Source organism: Cnephaeus nilssonii (genome assembly GCF_951640355.1).
Source record: "Cnephaeus nilssonii genome assembly, chromosome: 14".
In the NCBI taxonomy this organism is placed as follows: Eukaryota; Metazoa; Chordata; class Mammalia; order Chiroptera; family Vespertilionidae; genus Cnephaeus; species Cnephaeus nilssonii.
The window spans coordinates 12,113,614-12,136,937 of NC_137085.1; the positions used below are offsets into that span (position 1 = coordinate 12,113,614).

Sequence of the window (23,324 nt, forward strand, 5' to 3'; positions counted from 1 at the left end):
AAGAGTGAGGACCAGAGAGGGAGGGAGCTAGCCTAAGGCCACACAGCAGCCTACAGAGCTGGGCCAGGAGGCCCCTGCTGGTGCCTGCACTGCTGGAGTCACCCAGCAGTGGTGTCTGCTCTGTCTCCTGCTCAGCACTGTGCCCGGGGCTGGCCATGCTTCTGCACTTTTCATTGGGACCTTCAATTATGCCCTGTCCTCATTAGTCAACAGAGCCAAATATCAACAGTACAACGACTGAAACTTCTTTTGAGAGCCGAAAACCGACTTCTGCGCATGGGCCACGAAGTTTCAATCGCACTGTACGTGCGCGCCCGCATGTGGTATTTTGTGGAAGAGCCACACTCAAGGGGCCAAAGAGCCGCATGTGGCTCGCGAGCCGCAGTTTGCCGAACACTGGACTAGAATGAGCTTCAGACTTGATGACATGAGGCATAAATATCCTTGTATGACAGAGAGAAAAGCTCAGGCTCCAAGGAGGCACGTTTGCCAAGGGTCCCTGGGTGAGTCAGGGTTGGGGCTACAGACTTCAATACGCACCTCCTCATCCTGGGCCCAGTGCCTTTGGCTGTCTGGCATGTCATCTCTGATTAAGAAAGGGCGAAACTCTGCCCACTGGGCACCTACATATCCAGCTACTTCATTGGTTGCTTTTGTAGAACGCCATGAGAACTGGCAAATCCAAGCAAGTGATGGGTTATTTACTTCTGCTTGACAAACAGACCTCTTTAGGCAGCAAGGACATGAGTGACAGGAGACCAGATTCACTTCACAAATCATTGTGACATGTCACCCATGCCTCCTGGACCAGCCCTACAGGTGAGGGCCACCGGTATGGCATGAATGGATTATCTGGGGCACAGGTCAGCAAACTGTTGTATTGGTGTGTTTTGTTGTTGTTTTGCTTTTTGTTTGTTTTTTTGTTTTAGGAATAAAGTGTCAATTGGACACACTACGTTCCTTCGCTTGTGTGCTGTCTATGGCAGCTTTTAAGGTCCAACAGCTGAGCAGAATAGGTCCAACAGTGACCATCTGGCCTGCAAAGCCAAGAAAAAGGCTGCTGATTCCTGCTTTAGGAAATCCCACCAGACACACACCTGGTCTCTGAGTCTCTGTTTCTCAGCCCCTTTGTCTCTGCCTTTACGCCCTCACCATGCTGATGGCCACAGTTCTTTGCTTGGGGATGGGGTTCCGCCTGGCCATACCAGACGCAGCTGAATAACATACCCATTTCCCTTACCAAGAGACTGAGGCTCAGAGGAGCCAGAGGTGATTCTCAGACTATACCATAAATCTCGTGCCCAGTGGATCTTATTGCCCCAAATCAGATTTTAGCTGATTCAGTTTGGGGTTCAGAATATTTTCAAGGAAAGGGGAATTTCAGGAAGAAAGAACAAAATTTTTTGAGCACCTCTGGGTGAGTTCTGGAACCTTCCATCTCCACACTTGAGTACTCTGTGATGTAGGTGTCAACAGCTCTATTTGATACAGAGGCAAGCTCCTGAAAGCTCCTGAATGCTAAAAGCCCAGCTAGACACAGGCGATGAGGTAAAGTCAGGACTCACAGCCAGGTCCAGCGGAATGTAATGTCACTTCTAGCCCTGTCATGGGGCATGCTGAAAATAGAGATCCAGGTAGGAAAAAACCTGCTTGATGTTTTTTTCTCTTCTCCCATTCCTTTGCTCTCTCTACCATCAGCACTAGGTATATCCATCCCTGGACTTGCTACGTCTCTTCAAATGCCACACCCTCCAATGTGCTCCAAGCACCCAGGCAGAGTGGGTTTCCAACATCAGTCCTCAGGCCCTCCTCCCCTACCAGGCATGCCACCTGATGGCCTTCCCCGGCGACCTGGAGGTGGAAGAATGAGCAGGGCTGAGGCCTCCGTGCTGCGCAGCAGGAGCAGGAGGGAGAAGGGAAAGGAGAGTGGACCACTTCCAGCCAGTGACAATGGAGTGAGAGAAAACACGGGGAGGCGCCACAAAAGCAGCCTCCACCCTGAGCACTTATAGCCATCCAGACCCCGGGCCAGGCATGCCTGTCATTCATTCATTCATTAACCATTCATTCACTGAAAGCGATTCACGCAGTTCCCACTCTCAACCCGTCCATGCGGTTGGTGCCCGGGATGGAAAGCTGGGCACAGAGGACAATGCACCCATCCTTGTGCAGCGCCCGGTTCAGTGTGGTGTGCAAATGCAGCCCAGAGGACATACCTGCACATGTAAAGTGAAAGCGGCATGAGGTCTACAGAGGGGAAGAACACAGGAGCTGGAACAGAACAAACAGGGAATTCGGTGTGGGGATGGTTTCCCCAAAGACGTGCCATTTCCGTGGAGATGCCAGTGAGTGGGAGGGAGGCAAAGGGCAGGGCAGTGTGCCAGGAGAGAACATTTGGGAGGTTCTGGCAGGACGGTGCCGGGGAGGAGGCCTGAGTGGGAGGAATAACCGCCCTGGGAAGACGGGCAGGCCGGACCCTCAGAGGTCTGTAGGTGGTAAGAGGTTAACATTCCATCTTCTAAGCAGAGAAGCGACGGGATCCCTACTTACATGTTACTGGGTTGGAAGACAGTTAAGTGAGGCAATTGAGAAGGTGACTTTAGCGGTTTTTAAGCAAAGAATGTAGGTGACAGGGGCTAGGACGGCTATGATGGAAAAAGGAATAACTTATTGCCGAGACTTATAGCTACAAAGGAGATGCCTGTGTTCCCATTCAACCCTCCCAATTACCTGAGAGGGAGGCACTGCCACCCCATTTCAAAGACAAGAATACCGAGACTATTGGCTCACGTGTGTGGATGGGCAGCGACAGAGCCCTACCTGGGCCCAGGTCTCTTTCCAGCTTCAACTATTCTGGGAAGCCCCCATTTCTTTGGTGTCCCCCATCTCTCTCTTTCCTCTCAAAGCTGGGACAGTGAGAACACCCAGATAACATTTGGTTATACTTTTTCTCCCAAAAAGTATATCATAATCTTCCCCGGCACCACTCAGCCCCCTGCAGGGCCCGCAGAAAGAGGGGTACTGAGGACGAAGAGAAAGATGTGGGGGGATCAGAGGTGCAGGGAGAGGGACTGTCACTCTGGACAATACGTGGGGGGCGGAGATGAAGCAAGTGGCTCTGGCATTCAGCTGGCAAAGGGCCTGGAGGAAGGTGTGTGTGGAGGGAGGGGGTGGGGAGGGGTGGGGGGGGAGGGGCACCCCAGCCCTGGCATCCTCGCCATCCTGAAAACACAGCCCGGCCTTGGAGTGTACGGAGGCACTGGGCCAAGTCACTTCCCTCACGTCCTGCGGTTTGCTTTTGCTTTGCTAAGTTTACCTCTGATTTACGAGGAGAACGCTCCATGATGGATGCGTTCCCAATTAGCTATAAATAGCCCAGTCCTGCAGAGGAGACCCACCACCATGCCCAGGCGAATTCTGGCAGCAGTTTGGGGAGAGGGAGAAGACAGGTCAAGAATCATCCATCATCAACTTCTAAATCTCCAGTGCCGCAGACACCAGCCAGCCCAGACACGGGGAGGAGGGGGAGGCAAGGCCACTTCTTCGAATGGCTGCAGAGGCTGCAAAACCTTCCCAGGTGACGTGCCAACCCAGGCACCCCCACGCGGGGACCTTTCAGTGAAAGGCACCAGCAATAGCGAGATATGGAAAACGAGAAGTGAACTGACATTAATAACGTCTACTTCTTTAGCCCTTAATAGATACCAGGCGCCACGATACATTTTTTAATATGTCATAACCAGAACCCATCTTCAAGTTTCTGTGAGGCAGTTATGAGACCCATTTCACAGATGAGAAGACTGAGGTATAGGAAGGAAGATAACTTGCTTAAGAGCAAAAGGAGCCCAGAGAAGCTGTGCCATCTGGGCTCTTGGAGCACCATCACGCACGGGTGGGATGCACGCAGGATCATTTTGTGGGGAAGCCTCTCTAAAACACAGCCACTTCTTGGAGAGGCATGAGGGCCACGGGCTGCCATGTGCCTTGATGAGCTGCCTTCGTGGTTGCCAGAGGACCCTGCTTTTTTTTTTTTAATAATATATTTTTATTGATTTCAGAGAGGAAGGGGGAGAGAGAGAAAGAAAGAGAGAAGCATCAATGATGAGAGAGAATCATTGATTGGCTGCCTCCTGCACACCTCCTACTGGGCATCGAGTCCACAACCCGGGCATATGCCCCTGACTAGAATCGAACCCAGGACCCCATAGTCTGCAGGCGGACACTCTATCCACTGAGCCAAACCAGCGAGGGCAGGACCCTGCTTCTTTCCAGGACCTGCTCCACGCCCTCAGAGCTGCCCTTCATCACCGGGATGCTGGCACCCCAGGTTCTCTTCCAGGAATAAGATCTTGAACTTGCTAATTTCTCATCCTTACAAAAACGCTCAGGGGTGAGGAACTATATTCACAGGTAACTGCCTGAAATATGGTCTATTTTCTCTTCAGAGCACACTTTATCCCCGAGAACGATGGACTTCAGCCCTTGGTGGATTTAGCCCTGCCCCAGCGTTTTGATGTTTACGCGTCATTGTGAGCAATAATCATTGTGAGCAATAATCATTCGGTGACGCTAGTTTCACCTGCTGGAGGCACAGCCCAGAGAATCACAGGGTGTCGTGTTCACAAGGCCCAACTGTCCCTCTGGTACTGGTGTCAGGTAAGTAGAATTTCCTGAATAAATGCTGGTTCTGTCCTGTAGCCTCTGCCCATTGTATTGCCGAGTGTGTTTCCTTTGGCCCTTTGATGGCTGAGAATCCTGCCTTACACCGTCAGCTGGCTCTGAGAACTACCCAGCAGTACGGCACAGGTGACCCCGCAGCGATTTCACCTGCCTTTCAATAACTTCCCTTCTTCCTCTTCCCTTTCCATCTGATTCTCTTAGTTACTTCATTTCCTGTGCTGACTTTTCTGTAACTGTACAAACTTAAAAAAAAGCACCCCTAAATCCTTAGAGGAATGAAGTGGGACAGAAAGCACACAAAGGCTGAAGGGAAAAGGGGTGGTGATGGCCACTAGTCTAGCCAGGGCTTCGCTGCCAAGCTCAGTGCCGACTGGACTGGGACCACCAGGGTGAAGAAGATTCAGGGTCTGTCATTCAACATGAAATCCGCTGCCCGGGTTTTCCTCCTACGAAGTGGTTCTGGAACCTTCCCAAGGCCTCCGTTACCTTTGCTGCGGCGGCGGCTGCGGTACTGCTCCGTGTAGAACGTCAGCTGCGTTTCGTCGTCTGCCTCTGACCCCGATGTCCCCTTGGTTCTCCCAAAGCTGATGCCCCCTGCGAGGAAGCACATCCATCAGTCATCACGGCCTCTGCAGCTTCTTAGACCCACCTCCTTCCCAAGATGGACAACCCCACCCCGACTTCTTTCTGTAAATCCCAGGACCCCCCAGGGGTGGGCGTGGCTTAGGGAAGGAGTTGGGGTTCTAACCCGTGCCTTGGCAGCCCCAGGGCTGTGTGACCTTGAGGAAGCACAACCCTTTTCTGGGCCCCAGGTTCCTTCTTGCTAAAACAGGGACAACAACTATTAACCTTGCAGGATTGCCTTAAGGATGAAAGGAGACAGGTCATGTGAAATGCCTGGCCCATGGTGGCTGCTAAATAACTGATAGCTATATTGGTTGCTTAGTGCGATGAGGCTGCCTCTAAGAAAACACTCCAGGCAACTTCATTTCACACACATTTCAGCCAAGTGCTTACTGTGTACCAGGCCCAGAGCCAGACACTGGACACACAGAGATACAACTGTTCCTGGCCAGCCAGGGGATCACAAGCTAGTCGCGGTGACAAATGGGGTCCCATGGTGATTTAACCTATTTCATGGCTATGCTTTCCACACTTCAAGACCCCAGAACATGGGGGAGAGCAACCCGTCACCACACAGGTGACCTGAGAGACTTTGTGGAGGAAGGGAGATGGAGTCAGGGCTGGAAGGATGGATGAGGCTTCGGTGGAAGGAAATGGAGTTCCAAGGAGAGGTGAGAGCTGGGGCACCCCTGGGTGGGGAGTGTGGGCAGGTGGCAGCCCCATCGGGTGGAGCACTGAATGGGAAGGACATGCTAGAGAACACGTGGAAGGACCTGGAGCACTGAGGATGGATGTCTCAGAAGCTTCTGGAGCAGGAGAATGAGCTCACAGCTGTGCACACCAAGAAGGGCATGATAGTGGCACGCAGGTCTGTGGCTTGCTCCCAATGCCAGTGTGCGTTTTCCACTTCCCATAGCTCCTGCTGTGAACCCCTGTAATTGTGCTATTGGTAGGAACTCACTCAGGCTTAGCTATATCCTAGGGATGCCTCCGGCAATCCACGTGTGCAAGCACATACATGCCATGCCCCTGGCTACCGTGGATGCTTCTCCAGTTCCCCTGCCCGATCCCCACCCATCTGACCCTCACCTCCCCACTTAGCTACCAAGGTATCATTTTCAGAATGGAAACTGAGGCTCAGCAAGGCTGCCTCTACACCAAGCTGTCCAATAAAAATATCATGCAAGCCACACATGCAATGTTCAATGTTCTAGTAGCCACGTTAAAAAGGTAAATGTAAACATTAGTTTTTAGAACGAATTGTATTAAACCCAATGTACTAAAAACATTGTCATTTTTAACATGGAGTTAGTGTAAATTATGATACTGAAATAGTTTATAGATTTTGCATACTAAGTCTTTAAAATCTAGTGTGTATTTTATACATAAGCACACCTCAGTAGACAGTAGCCAGGCGACAGGCGCCCACCGTGGCGGGGAACGCCGGTCTGGCAGCACTTGCACAGCCACTATTCCTGAGCATAATTAAGGACCAGGATCCGGGCACAGGAGAGAGACAAATAAGCCACGGGCCCCACGAAGGTGTTGAATCATTTTTTAATGTGACTTGGAAGAAAAATGGCGCAGCTCAGATTCCATTAAAAGACAATGGCCATTGCTTCTGCCCTAAGGCACTTAGCCTCTAGCAGGTTTCTGCACTGGCTTCATCCACGGGCCCGGGGAGGTCATGCACGTCTGTGGGAAGGAATCAGGGCACTGAAGTCAGACCCGAGTTCTAATTCTTCGTCTCCCTTATTAGCAGAGTGGGCTTGGGCAAGGCACCTAACCTCTCTGAATGCATCTTTAAAAGAAGAGGGACACTAACTCTCAGCTCACATGGATATTATGAGGGAAGGTACGTGTACTGCAGGTAAATAGTTGACACATAGACCACAAACAGGGATGGTAAGGCACATTCATTTATTCGAGGCTTGCCCAAGTTTATTAGGAGGAAAGAAGCACCGATGGGATTGGGGGGTGACTCCCTGGCCTCTGTGACATCCTGGGGAGGTGGCAGCCACCCAGGACGTCTAGCCTCCGAGTGTCCACATAACCTGATGGGGCCACAGACCAGGTACAGTCTGGCTTGGAGAGGATTCAGTCGAATGGCAAAGGGCCCCCTCTGCCAACATTTTCATATGAAATTGTTGACTTCGTGACCTAAAGTACAGCCGTTCATTACTCAGGGCTGCTCGCGTACTTCCATTTAGGAGCCGAGAGAAAGTGAGAACGGCCAGAGACTGGCAGGAGGACAGAAGAGGAGCCGTAAGGTCCCCTGCCCTGTTCCAGGAGCCCCTGGTTCTGCTGGTTCCGAATGAGATGAGGTGGCGCCCTGAAGAAGATGGGCCAAACACAGACCTCCGCGGGACGTGCGCTGCTCTGGGCCCTGCCTATGCAGTATCCCATCCACACTCCACAAGCGGTCTGAGAGGCAGGGATCATCTCAGGTTTACAGAGGGCAATCCAACCTTCAGAATTTCACAGCTGCGTACCAATGATCACATGTGTTACAAATGGCATCGCCCTCAACCTAGCTTCCGTCTCATTGAAAACCCTCTGCTCTCATGAAAAGATTAGTCATTAGGGAATTGCAAGTCAAAGCCAAAGGAAAGCAAGTGGTTCACATCTACCAGGCTGACCACAGTCAACTACATGGGACAAGAACAGGTGTCGGAATGGATGTAGAGAGACTGGACCCTCATACATTGCTGGTGGGAATGCAAGCTGGTGCAGCCACCGTGGAACATAGTTTGACAGTTCCTCAAGAAGTTAAACACACAATTATCACATGACCTAGCCATTCTGCCCTAGGGCTATCCCCAAAGAATTGAAGATAGGGCATTCCAATACACGAATGTTCACAGCAATACTATTTACAATAGCAAAAAGGTAGAAAAAAACACACACCAATGTCCACCCACTGATAAGTGGATAACCAAATGTGGAATATCTACATAATGGAATATTATTCAACCCTAAAAAGGGAATGCTGATATGGTATAATGTGGATAGACCTTGCAAAGGTTCTGCTAAGTGAAAAAAAAAAAAAGCCAGATTTAAAAGTTCATATGTCATACTATTCTGTTTATATAAAATATCCAAAATCAGTAAACCCATAGAGACAGAAAGCAGTGGTGGCAGCCAGGGCTGGGCAGGGGGAGAAGAGAAATACAAAGTGATCATTAATGAGTCTGGAGTTTCCTTCGAGTGTAATGTAGATGTCTGGGTCTACATAGAGGTGATAGTTGCATAAGCTTGTGAATTTACAATATGGCAATGAATTATACATTTTAAAATAGTTAATGGATAATGTTATGTTATGTGAATCTTAGATCAATAAGTAAAATATTTTTTAAAAAATAGATCATCTGTTCTCTTTGTAACAGCACAAGACTGAGCCACACTGAAGGGGACCCAGCTCAGGCACCCTGAGTCTTGATCCCATGCTTCAGAAAGCAGTGGGTGACTCTTCCATTGGTCTTGGACCCACTGGTCATCTCAAAATAATAATAATAATAATAATAATAATAATAATAATAATAACAACTTACTCATTTGCTTGTTCATTCATTTAACAATTCTCAACTCAGTGTCTGTTCATACCAGACACTGTTCTAGACATTGAGAATAGCGCGGCGAACAGCAGTCCAAGACTTCCTGACTTCTTGGACCTTCCTTTCTGGTGAGGAAGCAATTAAGATACTCCAGGCATGATGCTACACCCACCACAGGGGAGTTCTCTCAATTTTACTGATAAATAAACGAAGATATTCAGAGGCATTTAGAGGCTCCCAGAGATGACACACACATATGGCAGCAAACTAGGAACCTGAGGCCAAGTTTGGAGCGAATCGGGGCAGCCAAGCAAGTTGAGAGTCATATGATGGGAGAGGCTGGAGCAGAAGCGAGGCTGAGCGGTCTTTCCTGGGCCTGGGAAATCAACTCACTGTTCTCTGAGGCCTCCCTTCTCTGACTGGGCTGTCCTGCTCGGCAGCCTCGGCAGGCCCACTGCTCCACCCTCCATCGCCCGCACTCTTGCTATCATGATGGATGGTGGTGACATGTTAAATTATTCAGGCTCTGCGTCTTCCTCGAGCTGGTGACAGCGATATTGCATTTTCAGATTGCCCAGGAATGCGCCAGATAGAGAAATATGCAGCTTGGGAATGTAAAAACCCACCTGACCCCCAACCGCCAAGGGAATGCAAATGGTGCCAGTTCTAGAAAGAGGAACAAAGCAGCTATAACTTCCAGTCCCTCCTAAACCACACAAGGGATCATCGTTCTGAGCTCTAGGGCTACACCTCAGATGTGCGTAGGCATCTACCCCTTGAAAGGCTCTGACCTCAACTGCTACCTGCCATCGGGCACTGCCATATGCCAGGCACAGAGCCAGGCACATTATGCACATGTGACCACATATTCTTATTCCTCCAGATGTGGAGACAGAGGCTGAGAGAAGCGAAGACCCATATCTGCAGTCACAGGATCTGAATTCAAACATGGCTTATCTGATCCCTCAGGAAAGACGATCCTGGAGCATTCTGGGGACTCATGTTGAATTTTTTAAACTGATCTTCACGGTTAAAAATTCTTTATGGTAAAATATAATTAAATGTGACTATTTAAAACTTCAGAAAAAAAGTAGAAATGGCCAGAGGCCCACGTACAGGGAACCTATTTAAAAAACGATGGCACGTCTCTAAAACAGACTTTCATGAGACCATTAAATACAGTGACATAGATCTATATTTATTGACATGCAGTCCTCTCCATGATACATTGTTGAGTGAAAAAGTATCCAGGGAAGAATGCCAAGAGGACATTCACGTACACTTACTTATACACAAGTGCAGGTATTTAGTGCGACTTCCACTGAGTGTGTGCAACAAAAACAAATACATTGTAGTCTAAAAAATGGACAAGAGAAAACTGAAAGTTATTCTGAAATGTTCATGATCAAGAATTAGGAAGTGACTTTTAACAAGCATATTGGGAAACTATAAGTGTGAACGATCCTATTCTGTTTCAAAAATGTACACACAGAGAATATGTAAATGTATGCATATATATGTATATACACATACATATAAAAATAAATATATCAAGGTTATTCTCTGGATAGTAAGATTGGGAGCATTTAACATATTTTTCCTTACTGTTGCTCATCTGCATTTTTAATTTTCCTCCAATGAATACTAATAAAAAAAGACAATAAAAGTGATGTTTATTTTTAAAAATTGGCTGTTTACTGCTGCAGGGTAAGCTTATCCCTCAGCTGACATTTTCTATAAAATGGCCATTTCAGAGATGGGCATTCCACAAAACAAGAAGAGAGATCTCTCAATTTATTCTCAAATTCTGGCCCAAAAATCTATCTATGGAGGAGAGGCTCTCCAATCAAGCTCATCTCAGCATGTCATGCAAGGACAGCCTTGCCTTCTGGAATATCCCTCCGCTCCCTGTGGGAGGCTGGCTTTTCCAGAGAAGGCCACAGCACACTCTCCCATCCCACATTTTCTTCTGTAATGGGACTTGGCTGCTCCCCCATCAAAGATGGAGATTAGTTCCAGGCCCCTGAATCTGGACTGCGGCAGGGGTGTGCTTTTAATAAAGAGGCTGCAAAGGAAGTGACTCCTCCGACCCTCTAGGACTGGGCCATATGAGGCAGCGCTTGAAATGCTGACTATAGATGCTGACTCCCTCTTTGGAAACTGGCCACGGCGCTGTGAGAAGTCTTAGCCATGTGGAGAGGCTGAGGGTAAGTGGTCCAGTCAATAGTCCTAGCTGAGCCCAGCTTTTCAAACAACCCAGGCAAGGGGGCAAACATGTGAGAAAAGGAGCTTCTAGTTGATTCCAGCCCCCAGACATCGGAGTCGCCCACAGGTGTCCGAATATTTCCCGCTGAGTCTTGGTCATTGTGGAGCTGAGACAACTTACCTTCCCTTTCTCCTGTATCAATTCATGGCTCCTAGAATCCATGAGCATAGGATTGTTGTTATCTTCAGTCACTAAGTGTGGCAACCAGAACACACCCCTTGGCTAGTCCTATGAAAACATCCATACTCCTTCTAACCTGTCACCTGTCACCATATGGCAGCACTGGGCAATGGAAAGATGAACTGGGTGTCCAGAGACCCAAGTCCTAAGTCTGTCCTGTTACTAACATACTGAATGGCTGGAAAAGGCATGAACATCTAGCAAATACTATATAGCACTTAACAAACCTTTACTTTCTCCCCAAAGATAGCAACTCATGTGACCCTCAGGATAATGGAGGAGATAGGTTTTGTTGTCCCCAATGGAAATATGAGAAAACTGAGTGTGAGAGACACTACAAATGACATGCTCAAGGTCACACAGGTCATAAATGGCAGATATTAGAATGCAGAGGCCGATCCAGAAGGTACAATAGAATGGAAGAGCAGGTTGGGCCTGTGAGGTTGGCCAAGAATCAAGTTCCCTGCAGTTTCCACCCTGTAGGCTCTGTCCAGCCGGTTGGAGTCACAGGCTCAGGCTATTTCGTACCCCATACGATGGCCCTTCAGGTGGCCAAAGATTGCTCATGTGCCCATTTGAATCTTTCCATACAATTTAGTTTCCTACTAATACCTTCAACATTCCTCACATCATATGCTTTACAAAAATTATGTCTATTTTTGGATTACAAAGTCAATGCATATTTATTGTAGAAAATTTGAGAAAATAAGAAGAAAATAAAAATAATACTATCACTTCCATCTGACTTCTCTATTTCTAGTTTCTAACCATGCATCTATTTGCAAGTTTTTACAACTGGATTTTACTGTCTTATAATGTGAGTACATTTTGTAAATGTTGTTTAAAATATTTAAGCATATATCTATTCATTCACTTATGTCAGAAATACATACTGGGATCCAACTATATGCTTTGCACTTTTGCTATTGCATAAATTACACTATATCATATATGTATGTATATGTACACACCTAGATATACATCTAGATTTACGTGTGTATCAACATCTTTATCTGTAACTATATCTATACCTATCTCTACCAAAGTATTAATAGTGTTTTCTGAACACTGAGATTTTCATCTTTTTGTTTACCTTTCTCTCTTCCTTTTTTTTTGTTTTAACATGAACTGAGATCACTTGTGGAAATTAAAATTAAGCTAAATAAAAATATATCTATATCTTACCCATTATCCCATGTCATTAAGTATTGATTAAAATAACATTTAATGTCTGCAATATCCCACTGTATCAATGGATCATCATTTATGTAACCAATCCCCTATTGTTTAATTTTTATGTTGTTTTTATTTTTTCACTATAATATTGCATTGCATGCTCCTAAAAGATATCTCTTTCTACACATCCCTATGCATCCAAGTGTAGAATTTTTTTTTAAAATATATTTTATTGATTTTTTACAGAGAGGAAGAGAGAGGGATAGAGAGTTAGAAACATCGATGAGAGAGAAACATCGATCAGCTGCCTCTTGCACACCCCCTACTGGGTATGTGCCCGCAACCAAGGTACATGCCCTTGACCGGAATCGAACCTGGGACCCTTGAGTCCGCAGGCCGACGCTCTATCCACTGAGCCAAACCGGTTTCGGCAAGTGTGTAGAATGTTTTGAGAGTAGAAGGATGAATGGCTTGGTCAAAGGATAGTGACATATTTAAAGGTTTTGATCCATGTCAAGATGTCCTCCAGAAAGGTTACACCAATTTCATCCTGACCAGCTGTCCACAGGAGTGATTATCTCACTATATCCTCTACGACTCCGGCTATTATATCATTGTTCAGTCTTGTGATTTTGATATGCATCCCATATTTCAAATTCATTCTGTTGAATTTGCTCAAGTCCTTTTTGAGATCTGATGCCCAGAACTAGGCATGACAACCCGGGTGTGAGCTGACCCACACAGAGACATGGACTCTCACCACCCTTTCTGTGAACATGAGACTTACAATAATGCGGCCCAGGACTGCGTCTGCTGTGCGGGCAGCGGACTTGTACTCAATGTGCCCTCGGTTCTTTCTTCACACGCACTGCAAATAATTCTGGTCTTTCCCACCCTGTATTTGAAGAATTGATTTTTCTAAATCAAAGTAAAGAATGTTTTGTTACCACCAAATTGCATGTGTATCTTTTGGCCCTTCTTCTAATGTCTCAAGTTTGTTTTTTGCTCCTAATCCTATGATCTCATGTTTTCCCTCTTCCCTGATAGCACGCCCTCTGTGAACTGGATAAATATGAAAGGAACAGCATGTAAGGAAAAGAAACAATAGTTACGGAGTGTTTACAGCATGTGAAGCCACAGACTAGCAGGTTATGTGTGTTAAAAGCATACAATGTATAGGAGAATATAATTAGGTTGGTGCTGATATCCTTGTTTTAATATTAAGAAACTAGTGGCCCAGTGCACAAAATTCGTGCATGGGGGGGGGGGGTGTCCTTCAGCCTGGCCTGCACCCTCTCCAATCTGGGACCCCTTGGGGGATGTCCTACTGCCGGATGTCTGACTGCCTGCACCCTCGCAATCCGGGACTGCTGGCTCCTAACCGCTCACCTGCCTACCTGCCTGATCGCCCCTAACCACTCTGCATGCTGGCCTGCTTGCCCCCAACTGCCACCCCCCTGCCAGCCTGCTCACCCCTAACTTCCCCCCTTGCCAGCCTGATTGCCCCCAACTGCCCCCTGCTGGTCTGCTCACCCCCAACTGCTCCCCCACTGGCCTGATCGCCCCCAACTACCCCCCATGCCAGCCTGCTCACCCCCAACTGCCCCCCCTTGTCAGCCTGATCACGCCCAACTGCCCTCCACTGTCAGCCTGCTTGCCCCCAACTGTCCCCCCCCCGCCAGCCTGCTCACCCCCAACTTCCCTCCCCTCCTGGCCTGATCACCCCTAACTGCCTCTGCCTTGGCCCCACCACCATGGCTTTGTCCAGAAGGACGTCCAGAAGGTCTCCTGGTCTAATTAGCATATTACCCTTTTATTAGTATAGATATTAAGAAACTGATGTCTGCAAGGGTTTTTAGTCTTGGGCAAGGCCACCCAGTCAGTGAGGAGAAGGGGTTGGGTGGGAAGGCTAATTTTGGTCCTTGCTATGCCCAGTCTTCCACGCCAGTCTTCCCTGATCTAAGGCAAAGGCATCAGCGTTGAGGAAGCCTGAATGAGAACAGACCATGATAGCTCATGGCTAGAGAACTTCCTTCAGGTTGACATCAGCCCCATAATACAAACTCTTCCAGTACATGTAATCAAATAAATATGAAGCATCTGACCCTACTACCAAGCAGTCTACAGCCTCCCTCTTAGGAAACAGAAACTCAGTAAATATCTGTTGAGATTCTACAACGGGCCAGGCAGAGGGGCAGGGAATATGCACGGGCAAGTGAAACAGACATACTCCCTGCCAGCACAGGGCCTGCACTTACCTGGGAGATAGACAATTCAGATAAATACATGTAAAAATTAATACACTATGCCCAGCCAGTGTGGCTCAGTGGTTGAGCATTGACTTATGAACCAGGAGATCATGGTTCGACTCCTAGTCAGGGCACACCAAGCTTGATCCCCAGCAGGGTGTGTGAAGGAGGCAGCTGACTGATGATGTTTCTCTCTCATCGATGTTTCTATCTCTCTATGCCTCTCTCTCTAAAAATAAATAAAAACATAATTTAAAAAATTAATACACACACAAGAAAGCTCTATCAAATACCTTGCTGACACTCAGATCCTGTGCCGGTGGCATCTCCCTGTGCAACAAAGCTATTCAAAGTTGAAATGCAGTCGGCCTGGAGACTTATTCTGAGTGAACCCATGATGGCTTCTAGCGCTCTCAGCTTCCCTCCCTGCGCGTTCACTATGTACACCGACCTTACTGTTCTTGAGAATGAAAATAAAGTTTCAATGGTGCATCATCAACTATTGGAAAGCAGGATAAGATTAATTCTTCTTTAGAATGTTAGAACCTCTTCTACCTAAAACTCTGATTCTTCCGTGAGTATAACTAACTCTGTAGTTCTGAAAACATCCTTTCAAATTAATTTAGCCGGGGAAAAGTAATTTGTGGGGTTGGGTCTGGAGAAGGAAGTTGAGGCAGACACTTCAAAGTAAAGGCTCAGAACCTCCTCTGTGTGTTAGCACTCCATTCCTATAAGCATCTTTGTTCTCCCTTTCCTAGTTTTTATATATTTTTTTCTGATAAAAGTGACAGATCTGACAGATTCAGAATGAATTTAGTTTTGTACTTTCATCTGGTAATAAGGTTTCGGTTATTTCATGCAACGGGACAATCATATTCTTGTTCTTATTGTTTCAAAACCAGTTTTAAAAGTTTGTTTTAGTTTTGTTTGTTTTCTTTCAAATGTTCCCACTATGCATTGACAAATTTGAAGTTTCAGCCTTTTGGGGAGTATTTTCATAAGTTTGGACTAAACTGTTACACATTTTTGGGCCTTTTCTCCATCTTTTAGTTTCTGTGCAAACATATTTTCTTCTTCATGCTCCCCAAATTCCTCCTTCATTGTTATTCACTTTAAATATTTGTTCAGATTTTCATTTTTCGGAGTCTTCCTCTCTTAATACATGTATTTCATTTTAGACTCTCCAGTCATAAAACCAGAAAAATCTCTCCTCTGGCATGAAAATAGTATGTGTCTTCATAAATACTTGGTTATAATTCTTCCTCTTTGAAATAGAAATGTTATTTCTTCGTTTAATAATATCCAGTGCTGACAAGGGTTTTATGAAATAATTATTTTCCCAAATTGCTGCAAGCAGTGTAAATGTGTACGGCCCTTTTGGGAAGCAATTTGGCAATATAAAGAAATGCCTTAAAAATGTCCATCCCTCTTGACCCACTTCTGGGAATTCACCCTAAGGGAACCATCCTAAATACAGAAAAAGAGTTATGCAGGATTATACTCATTGCAATGCTATTTATAAATATAAGAAAATGGAAAATAAACTTAATGGGAAACTTGAGTGGAATGGTTAATTATGTTGGAATATTAAATGAGCCTAGATGATGATAAGATATTATAGAAAATGCTTGTGTCCAATACTAATTTCAAGAAAAGGGGGGGGGTGGCAAAAAACATACATTCTATATTGCCAAATGAATACTACTGAATATAGTGGAGATTTTGCTTCTGCTCTGGAAGATATTCACGGACCAACTCTCCTACAGATAACAATAAATTCTGGACAAAATACAAAAACAAACAAAAGCACTACTCGAAGGCTCTGGAAATAACAAAAGCAGGTATGTTTTAGAAAGGAGCTGAGACATGGGGAAAGCAGGCAACACAGGAGAAGCCTCCCATGCATCCAGCTTTGCCCCAAGGTTAGGTTGCAATTTCCATATGGCTCAGGGCAACTGAAGCACCAAGAGAAAATCTGCCGTCTTTCCAAACTGAGGACCCAGTGGATGGATCCCACTCAGATCAACCAAGTCCACCAGGGAGAAAAGGGCAGCCTAGGGAAGTCCTCACACTCAGTGTGTAATCTCTGCAACCTCTCCGGCTGACCTCTGAAACACTCATGTGTAAGGCAGACTCCAACCGGCTCAGTCAGCTAAGGAAAAAACAATGGCTGCTCTCCCCAGGCACGGCAGCCTGAGTCTAACCAAGTCAACTGCCTGCGAAAAACAAAACATCAGCATTCTTGGGAGAAATAGAATCCAAAAAATCTTCATCCAATAAATTCACAATTTCTAGCATTCGATGCAAAATTATCCAACATGTGGCGAACCAGGAAAGTTCCATCCATTCCCAAGAGAAAAGACAACGGGCAGAGGCCAACCTAAGATGACCCAGGTGCACAAGGACTTCAACACAACACCACCTGTGCTCAGGTAGGTTACTCAAAGATGATTACAATGAACATAAAATATGAAAATTATTAGCAGGAAAATATATAAAATCATTATGAAACAGATTTATGAATATTTTTTTAAATCACTGGATGGGCTTAAATAGAATGAAGATAACACAGAAAATAATCATTGGCCTTAAAGGCCAATCTGAAGAAGAGAGAGAAGAAAGATTGCAAAAGAGTAAATAGTGTCTAAGGGATTCAAGGGACCACATCAGATGTTCTTAATATAGATAAATGGAGTCTCAGAAGGTGAGGAGAGAGAACAGAGTCTTAAAAAAAATAAAAATATAATGACTACAATTAACCAAATTTAGTGTAAGAGATAAAACACCAAATTCATAAAGCTCAGAGGATACCAAATGGAGCCTATACTTATAGTCAAATTGCTGAAAATCCAACATACAGAGACCTCTTTACTCTAACCATTTCAATAGGGCCAACAAAATTTTTTAAGCAGACAGATTAGAAACGAAGGAATAAAACTATTATTTTCGCAGATGACATGGTTTTTAGAATTAAAAACACAGTAAGTGACTTTAGAGTGGTTGAAAGATAAAAGATTAATATATAGAAGTAAATTATATGTTTAGATACAGGCATCAAATAATTGGAAAGTAAATTCTCAAAATCAATTCTACTTATGATAGTATAAGAAACTCTAAGTAATTAATAGTATGTTTAAGAAAAGGCATGTGAGAGCTCTTCATTAAGAATAGAAAACTGTTAAAAGAAATTAAAATAAAAAATGTAAATGAATGGAGATATACAAACCATGTTTGTAGATTTCAAGACTGAACATTATAAAGATGTGATTTCCCCGCCATCTTACCTGTAGATTAAGTATAGTCCTACTTATAATTCCAGCAAGCATTTTTTGGGGGAGGGATGGAAATTGACAAGATAATTCTAAAATTTATATGGAAATGCAAATAACATAGTATAGTCAAGCAATTTTAAAATAAAACAAAATTGAAGGACTTACACGACCTGTTTTCAAGATTTACTATAAAACTAGAGTAACCAAGAGTGTATTATTTTTTAATTTACTTTTATTGGAGGCAACTATTATCTAGGACACATGTATATATATCTTGTCAAATTAAAAGAAATACTTTTATAACATATGAGTTTCTACAAAATACTACAGATTATTGTTTTATGGGTTTCTAATTGTCATATTGTTTGTATTTTGTAAATTGCCACTTGCTTTGTTCCCTTAATATTATAATTTCAGAATTTAAATGATATATGTAGATCTAAGTCATTAATTTTAAAAGCTGTATTATAATTCATTATATATTATCATATGTGTGGCAAGAGTATATTATTGGCTAAAGGATAGACCTACTGATCAATGGAAGAGAATAGAGAGCACAGAAATATATACAACTGATTTTTGATTATGATATCAGGAGACAGTCTTTCCAACAAATGGTGCTGGAACAAGTGGAGAGCCACTTGCTATAAGAAATGGACATAGGCCGAAACCGGTTTGGCTCAGTGGATAGAGCGTCGGTCTGCGGACTGGAAGGTCCCAGGTTCGATTCCGGTCAAGGGCATGTACATTGGTTGCGGGCACATCCCCCGGTTGGGGGTGCGCAGGAGGCAGCTGGTCGATGTCTCTCTCTCATCGATGTTTCTAGCTCTCTATCCCTCTCCCTTCCTCTCTGTAAAAAATCAATAAAATAAAAAAATAAAAAGAAATGGACATAGGCCCTTAGTTCACAGCATGCACACATATTAACTAAAAAATGGATCACAGAACTAAATGTAAATGCTAAAACTACAAACCTTATAGAAGAAAACAGAAGAAAAATCTTTGTAACTTTGGCAGAGGTAAAGATCTTAAATAGGAAACAAAATGCATAAACCATAAGAGAAAAAAGTATGGTTTTTGGAAATTTGTAAAAATGAAAAAAATTTCCTCTCCAAAGGATACCAGTAAGAATAGGTAAAGTGAGGCACAGAACAGGAGAAAGTACCTGTAATACATATACCCAACCAAGGACTTGTATCCAGAGTATAAAAGACTCCTGATAATCCTATTTTAAAAAGATAACCCAGTTTTAAAAACTGGCAAATAATTTAAAGGATCACTTCAACAAACAAGTGACGAATGGCAATACTCACTGAAGAATCTTTGGTCACCAGGGAAATGCAAATAAAGCCGCAGTGAGATACCACCCCACAACCACCGAATGGCTAGGTTTTTCAAAAGGATCAGCCTCACCAATTCTGGCAAGATTTTGGAGCCGACCAGACTCGCACACGCTGCTGATGAGAACAGGCATCCTGCACCTTCTTTCAAATAAAAACGGTTTCTCAAAAAGTTAAAACTACAACAAATATAAGACCCAGATATTCCAATCGTAGTTACTTACCAAACAGTAATGAAAGCATGTCCATACAACACCCTGTACATAAATGCCCACGGCAGAAGTATGCGCAAGAGCAAAAACCTGGAGTAAACCCAAATGTCCATCCACAGGTGAATACGTAGAATAAAGCAGATTCATCACTAAAAGGAACTTCTGGCATGTGCATCCATACCAATGCGCCTCAAAACCATTAAGCTGAATGAATAACACTAGACTTAGAAATGACATGCTGTATAATCCCATTTAGATGCAATTCTACATGAGGCAAATCCAAGTTCGAGTGACAAAGGGCAGATCTCGGGGTGCCTGGTGTGGGTGGGAAGAAGGATGTGCTACCAAAGGTCCCAAGCAATCTCTATTAAAAGAAATTAAAATGAAAAAAAAATCTAAATAAATGGAGAGCTATACATATCGTGATGGAAATGTTCACCGGTATATAAAGGTTCCAAAACTCGTTGAATTGTATACTCTACATTGATGCAGTGTACTTTATATAAAGTACGCTTTAATAAAGTTGATTTTTAAATTGCGCATAGGAAACTATAAATCGAGCTTGGAAAGAAATTAGAGCGAGTTTTAAATGCTGGTAGTAGTATGTGGGTGATGATGGCATTACAGGAAATTTGTATTTTTCTGGTTGCACTTCTAGGAACTTTACAAACTTTCCTTAATGAATATGAATCGTTTTAAATTAAAGCACATAAAGTAGTCTATGGCATTTATTAGATTAAGGCCAGTATCCTGTTCCCGGTTAAAGGTATGACTAAGATATATATTTTTGCCCAAGACATATTGTTTCCAAATAACCCTCTTCCTGTTAGTCAGACTTAAGGGCAGATAGGTCATCCTGGAGAGATAAGTGTTCTCCCTTCTCCTCTACACTCAGGCATGACATTGGAACAGAGACAATTTAATAAGTCATCAAAAATTGTATTTTCAGTTGAAGAATATCCACCATAGGGTAACAAAAAACACACACACACAACTGGATTTGGAGTTTGGTTCTTTAATTCGGTTACTATATTGTGCGCTTTTTCAATTTTGCCAATTTTATTTTATTTATTTTTTGCTGAGAGAGAGAGAGAGAGAGAGAGAGAGAGAGAGAGAGAGAGAGAGAGATTGAGATTCTTGTAAGTGCCCTGACCAGGGATCGAACCCACAACCTTGGTGCATCGGGACAACGCTCTAACTGACTGAGCTACCCAGCCAGGGACAATAGTGGTTATAAACATAGTCCCCAAAGTCTTTGCCACAGCTCCCATTGAGAGATGGGACCTCCCATTCTTGAATCCGGGTGGACTAAAAGAGAATGACAGAGGTGAGGCTGTAATCTTCCTAGGCCCTGTCGGAAGAGCTGTGCAGCCTCACCTGGTTCTCTTGGGAGGGCTGCACTGAGTAAGCCAATCACCATCCAGGAAGTCTGCCTGCCCAGAGACATCCATGCTGGAGAGGCCAAGGGTAGCAGCAGCAGTCAACAGCCCCAGCTGAGCTCCTAGCCAACATCTGGTGTCAGCAGCCAGCCATGCCAGTGTCCCCCGGGAAGTCCAGCCCAGCTGAGTCTTTGGATGACTGCACCCCACCTGGTGTTTGACTATAATCACGTGGGAGACTAAGCAAGAACTGCTTGAATTACTAACCCAAAAAATTTGGGGCAAAATAAAAGTTGGTTTTAGCCAGTATGTCTTGGTATCATTGATCATACAGCAATACTAAATGGCACCATGATCTTGGGTGAGTTATTTGACCTCTTTAAACTCTTAAGCCTTGCCTGGCTGGTGTCACTCAGTGGTTGAGCATCAATCTATGAACCAGGAGGTCACAGTTCAATTTGGGCTCAATTCCCAATAGGGGTTGTGCAGGAGGCAGCCAATCATTCTCTCTTATCACTGATGCTTCTATCTCTCTCTCCCTCTCCCTTCCTCTCTGAAATCAATAATAATAATGATAAAAACAGTAATGACAATAAACAATTTTTAAGCCTTACATTTCTAATGGGAATACCATCTACATTTTTTGCAAGACTTAAAAGGATGCTGTGAATCTTGGAGTACTGAGCAAATTCTTGCCATTTTATTTCATTCTCTTATTTATATGTTTAACATGTTGAGTACATATGTGAAGCCTGTGTAGGAACCATTGATAAGATATGGAATATGATTCTTCACATCAAGAACTCACATTTGGATTGAGAAAGTGGTCAAGAAATAAGGTGGTAGAGTGTGATAAGGCCACCAGTCCAGGTCAGTGCAGGAGCTGTGGGAACCACAGCAGGGGCAACCTCCGATTCTCCTGGGAGCAGAGAGAATGGTCAGATTCTGGAATCGGTGTGAAGGTGGAGAGGCCTAGGAGTGGAGAGAAGATCATTGCACAAGAGAATCAGGGCATCTGGCTTAGCTCTGTAGCAAGTGAGTGTAAACTAAACAAGGGATGCAGACTGTTGTGGTGAAAAAAGACACGTGTGAGCATGATGGAGACTCCCTAGTGTCTATCTTCCATGCATCTTTCTGGCCACATGAGAATCTACACTAATAAAAGAGAAAGATGCAAATTGACTGTACCTTCGTGACACCCACCAGCCAATCAGGAGTGAGTATGCAAATTAACACAACAAAGATGATGGATTAATTTGCATATGCAGGCACCGAGCGGCCGGAGGTAGGACGCAGGCGTTCTGCACTGCCCCAGCTGCTCAGGGCCTCTGGGCAGCATGGGAAGGCGGAAAGGCGGCTCCGCGCTGGAGCGAAGGCGGTGACGGCAGCCAGGGCAAGGAAGGCCCATTCTTGCACGAATCTTCGTGCATAGGGCCTCTAGTAAAAGAATAAATAGGCAAACAAATAATCAAGAAAAACAGACTTAAATAACTGCTACCTTGAATAGTCTTTGTGACTTTGGATCTTCAAAGCATTACACAGGGCTCAGGTATGAGATTTCATTAGTAACGTCCCATTCTGCTGGATGCAGTGATGGACAAAGGGGATACTGGGAGGCAACAGGAAGATGGGTCAAAATCTTTGCAAAATCCCTTTTTAAGTCAGATTTACACAGGGATTTTCCTGCCTCCCATGGCCTAATGGCTGTCCTGTGGCAAGTAGAGTTATTCCTTGACCATAATCATCAGTTGTGCAAAGAGTATGCGTGTCCGTGTGTGTGTGTGTGTGTGTGTGTGTGTGTGTGTGTGTGCGTGTGCGAGCACGTGCCTATGTGTGTGTGTGTGTGTGTGTGTGTGTGCATGTGCGAGCACGTGCCTATGTGTGTGTGTGTGTGTGTGTGTGTGTGTGTGTGTGTATATATGTTTGGGGTCAGCAAGAATCCAGGCATCAGAAAAAGAAAGCACCTTCCCATTCGTCATTTAAGTAGGTCAATTTACCACCTCCATGATGGAGGCAGAATGTCATATAACTGATGTGTAAGGTCATGTGTCTAGATGACGGAAACAGAGCTGATTCAATATCAACTCCTAGATTTCCATACCCAGTGCTCTCCACCTGTACCTCCTGTGAACAATAATATAGCTGAGCACAGGGGTGATAGCAGTGAGGTTTTAGACATCAAGGCCTCAGCCAGACGGAGAAAAGCGAGAAGGAGGACCTATTTGGAACGAGGAACCTGGGCACCCCCTTCGCTGGGAAAGGTCCCTGATTCTCTGAGGCAGACACACGAAGGACTCTAAACAAATGCCAAGTTTAATTAGCTCAGATCCAAGTGAAATGGACTAAATTCAATTTACTATTTGCACACCTTCTTTTCTCCCCTGGACCAGTT

General features: G+C 44.7%; 1 protein-coding gene across 4 annotated transcripts in view; it reads right to left on the reverse strand.

Annotated features, from left to right (window-relative positions):
* Positions 1–23,324, reverse strand: part of ASTN2 (astrotactin 2) — a 749,503-nt gene that overhangs the window by 490,076 nt on the left and 236,103 nt on the right. For all 4 annotated transcript variants that reach the window (XM_079789927.1, XM_079789926.1, XM_079789925.1 and 1 more), the window contains one exon: positions 5,167–5,274. In XM_079789927.1, the coding sequence (XP_079646053.1) occupies positions 5,167–5,274 (108 nt within the window). The remainder of the gene's footprint in view (positions 1–5,166; positions 5,275–23,324) is intronic.